The following is a 12,026-nucleotide window of genomic DNA, read 5'->3' as shown; positions in this document are numbered from 1 at the left end:
CTCCTGAAGCTTGTTATCTCAACTGTCAGTAACTGTATTTTCTTTTTCTCTGCAAAGGACAATTAAAAAGTTCACTGGCCTGCTCTGTAAAATCATTTAGGATGCTGAGTAGTGTGTAAACTGCAAATATTAGAGAATGATGCAATGTTATAAAATAAAACACCATATAACTGAAAATAAAAATATGAGAATATTTTATTTTTTACTAATGTTCTAGTAATTATCCGTACTACACAACCAATTCATTTTATTTATTTTTTTCACTTCAGTGTCTCTTTAACCACTTGAGGACCATAGGTTTATACCCCCTAGTGACCAGGCAATAGGAGATATAAGGAGGAGAGGGGTAGGCCAGAGTGAAAAGGTGTGTTTTCAGGGCCTTCTTGAAGATGTTGAAGGAGGGGGTGAAACTAATGGGGGGAGGTAGGCAGTACCATAGTGTTTGAGCAGCTCTTGAGAAGTCCTGGAGGCGTGCATTGGATTGGATGATGCGGGGTGCAGTAAGGTGAAGTTCATTGGAGGAGCGGAGTGAGCGGCTAGGTGTGTACTTCTGAGTAAGATTGGAAATGTAGGTTGAATTGGTTTTGTGGACAGATTTGTAGGCCAGACACAGTATCTTGAATCTGATTCTGGACTGTATAGGTAGCCAGTGGAGGGATGCACAGAGGGGAGCCGCCATGGTGGTTTGTTGGGAGGAGTGGAAGAAGCAATATGAAGCACTAAAGAAGCATTATGCAGCATTCCCTTGAGTAATAAAAGTATATATCAGCATGAAAAGATGGAAAGTTCTTACCGCATCAGTGGTAGTCCTCCATGACAGCTGTTCTCCAAACGTGTGGTCCGTAAAGGGTAAGAAAGAAGATTCTACGTTTTCCAAACGGATTGAGGATCAGGTGCCTTCCATTTGTCACTTTTCTTGTTTAATGGAAAAAGTGCAGCTTACATGTGTCACAAAATGTCTGTGGAATAATCAGACTTGTGGTACATAAATGTGGGAGTGGAGTTATATTCTACGTCTGATGCTTCTTGCAGGAAATCAGACGTGCCCTGAAACATTTTTCCAATGTGATGACCGGAGATGCATTTCCAGACGCTGGCACTGTGATGGTTATAATGACTGTGGAGACAACTCAGATGAAAGAAATTGCGGTGGGTGTTTAATTAGCTTGAGCCTTTCCATTAATCCAAATCAAATACCATAAGATAAATAATATATACACTACTGCTCACTATGTAACTCATTAGAGTGGGACTGGTGGCTCCGAGACAGGTGGGGGAGGCGGGCATACTGGTAATCGGCAACAGAAGAGTTACAAAAGAGGTCATGGGATTCAGGGGCCTAACGACAAATCATGCCCCTCCACCCCACTAAAACTTTTATGGTGTCTCCCCCCAATATTAACCACTCAAGGACCATAGATTTATGCCCCCTAGTGATCAGGCAATTTTTTTACAGTTCACCGCTTTAACGATTTATTGCTCGGCTATGCAACTTATCACCCAAATGAATTTTACCTCCTTTTCTTCCCACAAATAGAGCAATTTTTTGGTGGTCTGGGATTGCTGCTGCAATTTTTTATTATTATTATTATTAATAATTTTAAAAGTTATTTTTTTTTCAACTAAAAAATCCTTTTTATCCCCTCTCTACCCTGAGAGCTTTACATTAAAATCACCTCTCATAGGCATCAGCTATGAGAGGGATTAGATTGTGAGCTACTCCTGGGAACAGCTAAGTGACAATGCTGCCCCCTGTACATCACTGCGCTAGATCGCAGCACTGAACAAATGAAAATAACAGTTTTTTTCCCCAGCTCCAACCATGGTTGGCAGGCTGAATATGGATTCCTGCTCTGCGTCACGGCAGGGAAAATGCACATATGTGCATGCATTCCCTGCTAATCTCCAACTTCAGGACCTGGCAGTCCTGGTGGCACCACCTTTCCACAGCCGATCAATGTTAGGCAGTCAGGAGGGAGTTAACATCCCTCCCCTTGACTCCCCTTGGTGACCATCATGGCATGGATGCAAATCTTGCAAAGGTCATAAAAAAGTGTGGCCATCATAATCAAGAGTCTTGGAGGAGCACCTGGGAGGTACCACTTAGCAGGCATATGATGAGCCTGTTCTTTCAAAAATAGTTTAGACAACGTTTCAGTGGGAGAAACTTTTTGAGCAGCAGCACCTCAACATATACAGAGGCATAAGCACCCTCAGGTAAGCCCCATGTATACAGGTATGCCTGGTTCTATCTCTACCCCCGAGTGCTATTCTCATCAGGGCTTTTATTTGCTTGTGCATTGCAGAAATGGCTATATTATGTGCCCAGGAGGTGTCCTCAACATTGGACATGAGGCCCTCTAATTCTCCAACCCTCTCTCTAGTTTTGAATAACTCATCTGTAAGGATGCTAAAACTGTCACTCTTGGTCGTGTGGGACACCTGGCATTGCTTAATGGCAGGCTTGGCAGCCATAACGTCTGCAATGCTAATTTGAGGGGAGTTTTCCTCTTCATATTCCTCATCATGATCTTTTCCCTTGTTGCGTGGCCTGTCCCCTTTTGTTTTAGAACTGTTTCTCTGGGGTGACCTGTCCGGGGATCTGCACCTGTCCCTCTTTTCCCTGTTGTGTCTACCTTTTGAGGACATGTCCTAGGTGCTTTAGGGGGAGAAGGGCTCCAAAGTTTTCTTATGCCACGTGGCTTCTGCAGCCTTCAGGGGGGAGGAGGGGGGGGCTGTCACTGTCCAAATCCTCCGGTGGCGGGGAGTACCAGTCCAGGTTGGTCTATGGTGGTGGCACCTTCTAAAGATGATTGTTTTGGTAGAATTTAGATAGCAGTTATGGCTAAAAAGCCTATTGTTGAAGTGCTGGGCAGTGGAGCTGTAAGAGACTTGTCTATTCAAGTCTCCATGCAGGTCATGCCCCCAGGCTTCTCTCTCCCTAGGTAAGCAATGTTTCTAAACTTGCATTTTTGCTTGCATTTTCATGAATTAAACAGTCACCGAAGAAGCGTTATGCAGCATTCCCTTGAGTAATAAAGTAAATCAGCATAAAAAGATGGAAAGGCCTCACTGCATCAGTGGTAGTCCTCCATGACAGCTGTTCTCCAAACCTGTGCTAGAGGGTAAGAAAGAAGATGCAACGTATTACAAAAAGTGTAAAGATTGGGCACCTTCCCTTTGTCACTTTCCTTTTTTAATGGAAATATTTTACATGTGTAACAAAGCGACTAGGCAATAATCAAATTTTGTGGTACATTAATCCAGGAGTGGAGGTGGATGGTGGGCACAATGTGAGTCCAGCTGGTCTCATACTCTCATCTCTTGCCCACCACCCACCTCAACTCCCAAATCCATGTACCATGAAGCCCAATCTTGGGGCTGGTCTCACATCAGCAACCAGTGTTTTCATTGCAGTGCAATGATCGCTAAAAATAAGCCTCGTAGATATACCTGCGCTAATACTCATTAATGCAATTCATGTATGCAAATCAGACACTCAATGAGGCTTTCTACTGCTAACTGGTATGGCAAGCAAGTGTCCCGAAAAAATGTGGTTCTACGCATGCGCATTGCAAAACAGTTTAAAATATGTGTGTTGCCATAGACCAGGGGTCAGGAACCTTTTTGGCTGAGAGAGACATAAATGCCACATATTTTAAAATGTAATTCCGTGAGAGCCATACAATATGTTTCATACTGGGACAGTAGGGCTCAGGACTCTATTGCCATAGTGATGTGTATACATGGTGATGTGTATGGCGTGACACGGTCTTGAGGTAGTAAAAAAAAAAAAACATCCCAGGAGCAATCACAGCCCACCAACAGAAAGCTTTGTTGGTGGGCAGAAAAGGGAGGGGGGAATCACTTGTGTGCTGAGTTGTACAGTGCTGCAGCAAGCCCTTAAAGCTGCAGTGGCCTATTTTGTAAAAAATAGCCTGGTCACTGGAAGGGGGGGAGGGGCTTAAGCCCATGGTCCTTAACTGGTTAAGAAATATATCAAATTAAAGGATGAAAAACCAGTTTGGAGCCAACTGACCACATTTTTAGTAGAAAAATGCATATGTTTACATAGATCTGTACAGAAAGAAGGACACATGAGAAGAAAGAGGATCAGAGGGATTTGGTTCCCAAAGAGGGACTGTCCCTCCAAAAGTGGGACAGTTGGGAGCTATGTAGACAGGCTAACTTGAAGTCATCCATGGTGATGAATAGGGACAGGTGCCAGAGGAGCCTCTAGGCATAGGCAGTACAGGCCATTGCCTGTAGTGCCATTGGTCCTGGGGGCGCCATGTTGCTGGATTAAGCCACGCCCCCTGGGTGAAGCCACACCCCCAACTTAGCCCAACCCCCACAGGTGTTCTATTGCTTGCTTCTGCTGCATCTGCTTAGCGTAAGTTGCAGGCAGCTGCCACTGTGTCCCTCTGTTCCTTGTACATCCTTTTTCCCCCCTTTGTGCCTCCTTCAGTCCCTTGTGCCATGTCTTACACCCTGTTTGTCCCTCTGTCTCCCTTTGTGCCTCCTTCTGTCTCCATGTGCCTCCTTCAATCCCCCTGTGCCACCTCTGCCTCCTTCTGTCCACCTGTGCCTCCATATGTCCCTTTGTGCCTTTCTTTGCCCCCCCTGTGCTACCTCTGCCCCCTGTTCCTCCTTCAGTCCCATTCTGCCTCCTTCTGTCCTCATGTGCCTCTTTCTGTCTCCATATGCCTCTTCACTCCCCATGTGCCACCTCGGTCCCCTGTGCCTTCCTTTGTCCCCCTGTGCCTCCTTCTGTGCGCCTTTGTGCCTGCTTCTGTCGCCCTGTGCCTACTTACATCCCCCTCTACCTTCTGTCACCCTGTTGTGCCTCCTTCTGTCTCTCTTTGTGCATCCTTCTGTTCCCCTTTGTGCCTCCTACTTTCTTCCTTTGCTTCCTTCTGCCCCCTTTGTGCTTTTTTTACTCCCCCATTGAGCTTCCTTCTGCCCCCTTAGTGCCTCCTTATGCCCCACTTTGTGCCTCCTTCTGTCCCCCTGTGTGCCTCCTTCAGTCCCCCTGTGCCCCCTTCTTTTTTTTTTGTGCCTCCTTCTGGCCCTCATGCCTTCTTCTGTTCCCCTGTACTGCCTGCTTCCCCTCTGTGTACATCCATCTGTCCTCCTTTGTGTCTCATTCTGTCCCCATTGTGCCTCCTTTTGTCACCCATTGTGCCTCCTTCTGTCCGTGTGCCTCCTTTTGTTCCCTTGTGCCTCCTCCTGTCCTCCTTTGTGACTTCTTCTGACCCGCATGCCTCCTTCTGTCCCCCTGTGCCTCCTTATGTCACCCTGTGTGCCTTATTCAGTACCCCTGTGCCTCCTTCTGTCCTCCTGTGTGCCTCATGAAAGTGGAGCCCTGCCTATGTGTATTTTTTGGTGAAATGTCGTGAAATGCTGCCGCATTATGATTATTTTCTGGTGAAACACTGCTGCAGTATGATTATTTTCTGGTAAAACACTGCCGTATTTCGATTATCTTCACACCGGGCACCACGGGGGGGGGGGGGGGGGGGTAGGGGGGGCGAGGTAGTCTAGGGGGGGTGGCATAGTGGCCGCCACGTCGGGGGGGGGGGGGGACGCCACAGGCTTTCTTGCCTGGAGTGGCAAAATGGCTAGAGGCGCCCCTGACAGGTGCACACATATCGGTGAATGTTTCCTTATATTTCAAGTCTGATGTTTCTTGCAGGACCTCAGAAGTGCCCTGAAACATTTTTCCAATGTGATGACCGGGGATGCATTCCCAGATGGTGGCGCTGTGATGGTGCAAATGACTGTGGAGACAACTCAGATGAAAGAAATTGCGGTGGGTGTTTAAAAAGCTTGAGCCTTTCCATGAATCCAATGAAAATCCCATACGAGAAATAATATCTACACTACTGCTCACTGTGTGACTCATTAGAGTGGGGATTGGGGGCAACAGGAGAGGGACAAGAAAGGGGATGGGACTCAGGGGCGTGACTAAGTACAGATCATGGGGCCCACCAGCAAAACTTTAATGGCGCTCCTCCAATATTGACACCCCTTCCCTTTCCTCCCCTTGGTGACCATCACAGCTAGTGTTGGGCGAACAGTGTTCGCTACTGTTTGGGTTCGCCCGGATTTCGGGCTGTTCGAGTTCGATTCGGGCTTCACCGGACACCTCGTGGTATTCGGCCATGTGTTCGGCCATGCGGTCGAACGTATGTTCGGCCTGACAGCGCATGGCCGAAAGTTCCCCAAACGTATGGTTCGCGCTGTGATTGGCCGAGCGGGTCACGTGGTTCGGGCACAAACACGCGGCTCGCGCTGTGATTGGCCGAGCGGGTCACGTGGTTCGGGTAAATAAATACCCGAACCGCGTCATTTCTCCGCCACTTGCGTTTGGGTTTAGCTTTGGGTAGGCAGGCAGGTTAGACTCTCTCTCACCAGCTAGGCTAGCCAGGGCCCCCCAGCCTCCTATACTATATTTGCCACTGCACTGTAGTGCCAGTCAGCTCAGCGTGCGTTTACTGCTGGGATCAGTAGTACTTCCGTCCATCACCAGTATATAGCATAGTATATAGCATTGTCTTCTATTGCCACTGTACTGCCGGTCAGCGTGTACTGCTGGGATCAGTAGTACTTCCGTACGTCACCAGTATATAGCATAGTATATAGCATTGTCTTCTATTGCCACTGTACTGCCAGTCAGCGTGTACTGCTGGGATCAGTAGTACTTCCGTCCATCACCAGTGTATAACATAGTATATAGCACTGTCTTCTATTGCCACTGTACTGCTGGAATCTGTAGTACTTCTGTCCATCACCAGTGTATAACATAGTATATAGCACTGTCTTCTATTGTCACTGTACTGCTGGGATCAGTAGTACTTCCGTCCATCACCAGTGTATAACATAGTATATAGCATTGTCTTCTATTGCCACTGTACTACTGGGATCAGTAGTACTTCCGTCCATCACCAGTGTATAATATAGTATATAGCACTGTCTTCTATTGCCACTGTACTGCTGGGATCAGTAGTACTTCCGTCCATCACCAGTGTATAACATAGTATATAGCATTGTCTTCTATTGCCACTGTACTGCCAGTCAGCGTGTACTGCTGGGATCAGTAGTACTTCCGTCCATCACCAGTGTATAACATAGTATATAGCACTGTCTTCTATTGCTACTGTACTGCTGGAATCAGTAGTACTTCTGTCCATCACCAGTGTATAACATAGTATATAGCACTGTCTTCTATTGCCACTGTACTGCTGGGATCAGTAGTACTTCCGTCCATCACCAGTGTATAACATAGTATATAGCATTGTCTTCTATTGCCACTGTACTGCTGGGATCAGTAGTACTTCCGTCCATCACCAGTGTATAATATAGTATATAGCACTGTCTTCTATTGCCACTGTACTGCTGGGATCAGTAGTACTTCCGTCCATCACCAGTGTATAACATAGTATATAGCATTGTCTTCTATTGCCACTGTACTGCTGGCATCAGTAGTACTTCCGTCCATCACCAGTGTATAACATAGTACATAGCATTGTCTTCTATTGCCACTGTACTGCCAGTCAGCTTGTACTGCTGGGATCAGTAGTACATCCGTCCATCACCAGTGTATAATATAGTATATAGCACTGTCTTCTATTGCCACTGTACTGCTGGGATCAGTAGTACTTCCGTCCATCACCAGTGTATAACATAGTATATAGCACTGTCTTCTATTGCCACTGTACTGCTGGGATCAGTAGTACATCCGTCCATCACCAGTGTATAACATAGTATATAGCATTGTCTTCTATTGCCACTGTACAGCCAGTCAGCTTGTACTGCTGGGATCAGTAGTACTTCAGTCCATCACCAGTGTATAATACAGTATATAGCATTGTCTTCTATTGCCACTGTACTGCTGGGATCAGTAGTACTTCCGTCCATCACTAGTGTATAACATAGTATATAGCATTGTCTTCTATTGCCACTGTACTGCTGGGATCAGTAGTACTTCCGTCCATCACCAGTTTATAACATACTATATAGCATTGTCTATTGCCACTGTACTGCCAGTCAGTGTGCGTGTACTGCTGGGATCAGTACAACCATAATGAAGAAATCCAGTGAAAGAGGGAGGGGCAAGGGAAGAGGTGTTTCCCCTGACCGTTCACGTAGAGGCCGCAGTGGAGCACCTAAGAAAACCCACTCAATACCACCCATGTGTGCCAGACAAACAACCCTCACTGATCCACAAGAGCAGGAACGGATAATGAATTGGATGACCTCTCAAGCGTCCAGCAGCGGGTTAAGCAGCAGTAGCACCAGCACATCCTTGTTGTCACGCACGAGGTCCTCTGCCAGTTACAAGGAGCCAGTGGGCACAACAGTGACACAACCAGCAGCTACACCATGCACACAATGGCCGAATAACCAGTCCGAACAATTATTTCCGGACACAATGGCCTCTTCGGAGGAGCTATTCCCACTCCTACCCCCACAAACAATGGAACAGCCAGAAATGTTGTGCCCGGATTCACAACCATTGTGCGAGGTAAATGCACCATGCACTGAAATGCAAGGCGAGGACGAAGACACCCAAATCCCTGAACAATGTGCGCAGGAATTTGAATTGCAGGAGGTCCACCAAGAACATCTTGAAGACATGGGAGTGAGGTGCGCAGAGGGTGTTCTGGGGAGCTCTAGTCCACTGCACACACACACAGTTACAGATGAGGAGATGGAAGAGGAGGTTTTGGACGATGTGGACACAGACCCGGATTATCGAGTACAACCTCGCTGTCAGGATAGCAGCAGTACAGATGAGTCTGCTGCAGAACCCACTGCTGCAAGAGTTTGCCGTGTGCCACAAAGTAGGCAGGGGTGGGGTATTTCGGACACAACAGGCATAGCCGTAGAAGTGAGACGCCAAAGAGGCACGAAAGAAACTCGCCAGCAAAGCAGGAGCTCAAAAGTATGGGCTTTCTTCGACGACTGCAGGGAGGATGTTACCATGGTGATTTGCAAGGTGTGCAGGACCCGACTGAGCAGGGGGAAAAATATCAACAACCTCTCCACCACCAGCATGCGCCGCCACATGGTAGCCAAACATAGCACTCTGTGGTCAAACACGCAAGGCCAGGGTAGTGGCTCGCTTCCAGCCCCCAGCAACACTGCCTCCGTTGTCACCAGACCCTCCTCAGCAGCAGCCCAGCCATTACGTGGTGCACAAACATCCGTAGTAGACGACGATGTCAGTTTCCGCAACAGTCCTCTTGACGTTTCCCAGTCTTCAACGACCACGACAACAACAACCAACTGTCCTTCGGTGTGCGATCCTACGGTTCAGTTGTCTGTCCTGGAGATGTTAGAGCGCAAGAGAAATTTGCCAGCAAATGACCCCCGGGCCGTGGCACTAACAGCCAGCATAGCCAAGTTTGTGGCCTTCGAAATGCTGCCATATCGCGTGGTGGAGACAAACAGCTTCAAGCGCATGATGGCGCTGGCCATCCCACATTACGTGGTTCCCAGCCGATACTATTTTGCGCGGTCTGCAGTGCCAGCGTTACATGAGCACGTGGTTAGCAAAATAACCAGAAGCTTGAAAAATGCCGTTGCCTGCAAGGTTCACCTCACCACAGACACCTGGACGAGTGCCTTTGGCCAGGGTCGATACATCTCCCTGATGGCGCACTGGGTGAACCTTGTGGAGCCTGGCAGCGACTCCTCACCGGCTACGGCGCGGGTGTTGCCCACGCCGCAAACTGCTGGACCGGCGTCCCTCAGAGATAACAGCAGCACCTACCTCGACTCTGACTCCTTCTCCTCCAACGCCTCTCAAAGCGGTACCTCATCCGGCATCGGTAACCCAGCAATAGGGTCGTGGAAGCAGTGCAGCACAGCTGTTGCCATGCGTCAGCAAGCCTTACTGAAGCTGATCTGCCTTGGAGATAAGCAGCACACAGGTGAAGAAATTTGGAAGGGAATCAAGGAACAGACCGATTTGTGGCTGGCACCGCTGGACCTGAAACCAGGCATGGTTGTGTGTGACAATGGGAGCAATCTCATTCGCGCTTTAAAGTTGGCTAAGCTGAGACACATCCCTTGCCTGGCACACGTTATGAACCTAGTTGTTCAGCGGTTCCTGAGGACATACCCAGGCGTGGCAGATCTTCTGCTGAAGGTGCGACGAGTGGCCAAATATTTCCGAAAGTCCAGTACCGCTTCGGAGGGACTCACCAAGATGCAGGAGCGGTTCAATCTACCGAACCATCGCTTGGTGTGTGACATACCCACGCGCTGGAATTCGACGCTGCACATGCTAGCACGCTTTTGCGAGCAGAAGAGTGCAGTGGTCCAGTACATGACGGCGCAGTACCGAGGCGCATACGGACAGCTACCAAGCTTCTGTGGATCTGATTGGGCCACCATGTTGGACCTCTGCCAAGTCCTTCAAAATTTTGAGCAATCCACGTTGCTTGTGAGCGGTGACAACTCTTCAGTCAGCATTACGATACCACTGCTGCGTTTGCTGAAAAAATCAATGCTGCAGATCAAGGAAGCCGCAGTCAGGATGCAAGTGGGGGAATCTCAAGAAGAGGACAACGATCAGCGTGATGATAATACCAACATCAGGCAATCTGCCTCAGGAAACGCTGGTCCTCCCGACAGCTATGCTGAAGAAGAGGACGAGGAACAGCTGGAGTTGGAGCAGGACTTGGACGCCCCCACTGCCGAGGGACAGAGCGGTGCACGTTGGACTTCCATGATTCAGCGGGAATGGACAGCAGAAGAAGACGAGGAAGAAGGTGGGCGACGGCGTGATGCTGGTGATGATGATGAGGGTGTGTCAAGCTCAGAAGAACATGATGAGGATTCTGTTAGGACTGTGGCAGACATGGCTCAATTCATGCTAGACTGCATCGAACGCGACCCGCGCGTTGTTCGAATTCTGGACGACGTGGATTACTGGGTTTATACCCTTCTGGATCCACGGTACAAAGACAATGTTCCCAAACTCATTGGAGAAACTGTCAGACAGGTCAAAATGGAAGAATACCAGCAGGCCCTTGTGGAGAAATTAGAGAGGAGATTGACATCCTCCTCCTCTAGCCAGTTCCACGCCGACAGACTGACTTCCGCAAACCCAGGACGAGGAGGGGAACAAAGAACGCAAGCTGCAGCTAGTGCCCACAAGGGAATAGTATCGGCAGTGTCCTTGGAGTGGCAAAATTTTCTGACACCCATGCAGCAGCCCACAGAACAGCAATCGCCCAGTTCCACCTACAACACCGCTCGCCTGCAGAAGATGGTCAAGGACTACATGTCAGATGGCGTAGCCGTGTTGAACCATCCATCTGCACCCTTCAACTATTGGGTCTCTAAGCTACACACCTGGCAGGAACTGGCAATGTACGCAATAGAGGTGCTGGCTTGCCCGGCAGCCAGCGTTATGTCGGAACGCTGTTTCAGTGCTGCCGGAGGCATCGTCACAGATTGGCGTATCCGCCTCTCCACAGAAAATGCAGACCGTCTGACTCAAATTAAAATGAATCAATCCTGGATTGGAAACGACTACGCAACACTCCCGGACCCCAACCAAGTAACATGAACAGTGAACATCTGTGATGGGTTAGCGTTTCCGGTCCCTTTTCCTGGAACCTCTTATCTGTATTACATTTATGACTGCATGGTGGCAAAATGCATTGCTATCCGCACGCTTCTTGTCCTCATGCAAGGCCTGGGTTGTTGTGTCTCAAAGCGTGGCCTTCTCCTCCTGCGCCTCCTCCTGTTCCATCACGTGTGCTGCTGCTTTGTTAGCGTTGCCGGTCCCTTTTTACGGAACCTCTTATCTGTATTACATTTATGACTGCATGGCGGCAAAATGCATTGCTATCCGCACGCTTCTTGTCCTCATGCAAGGCCTGGGTTGTTGTGTCTCAAAGCGTGGCCTTCTCCTCCTGCGCCTCCTCCTGTTCCATCACGTGTGCTGCTGCTGGGTTAGCGTTACCAGTCCCTTTTCCTGGAACCTCTTATCTGTATTACATTTATGA

General features: G+C 48.6%; 1 protein-coding gene across 3 annotated transcripts in view; it reads left to right on the top strand.

Moving 5' to 3' along the window:
- LOC137524316 (coagulation factor XIII B chain-like) overlaps positions 1 to 12,026 on the top strand; it is a 177,797-nt gene that overhangs the window by 86,808 nt on the left and 78,963 nt on the right. For 2 of the 3 annotated variants that reach the window (XM_068244040.1, XM_068244038.1), the window contains exons 12-13: positions 1,033 to 1,149; positions 5,696 to 5,812. In XM_068244040.1, coding sequence (XP_068100141.1) covers positions 1,033 to 1,149; positions 5,696 to 5,812 — 234 coding nt within the window. The remainder of the gene's footprint in view (positions 1 to 1,032; positions 1,150 to 5,695; positions 5,813 to 12,026) is intronic. The other variant, XM_068244039.1, reaches the window with a different exon arrangement.

Source organism: Hyperolius riggenbachi, chromosome 7 (assembly GCF_040937935.1).
Source record: "Hyperolius riggenbachi isolate aHypRig1 chromosome 7, aHypRig1.pri, whole genome shotgun sequence".
Lineage (NCBI taxonomy): Eukaryota > Metazoa > Chordata > Amphibia > Anura > Hyperoliidae > Hyperolius > Hyperolius riggenbachi.
This window is presented reverse-complemented; position numbering and strand designations above follow the sequence as displayed.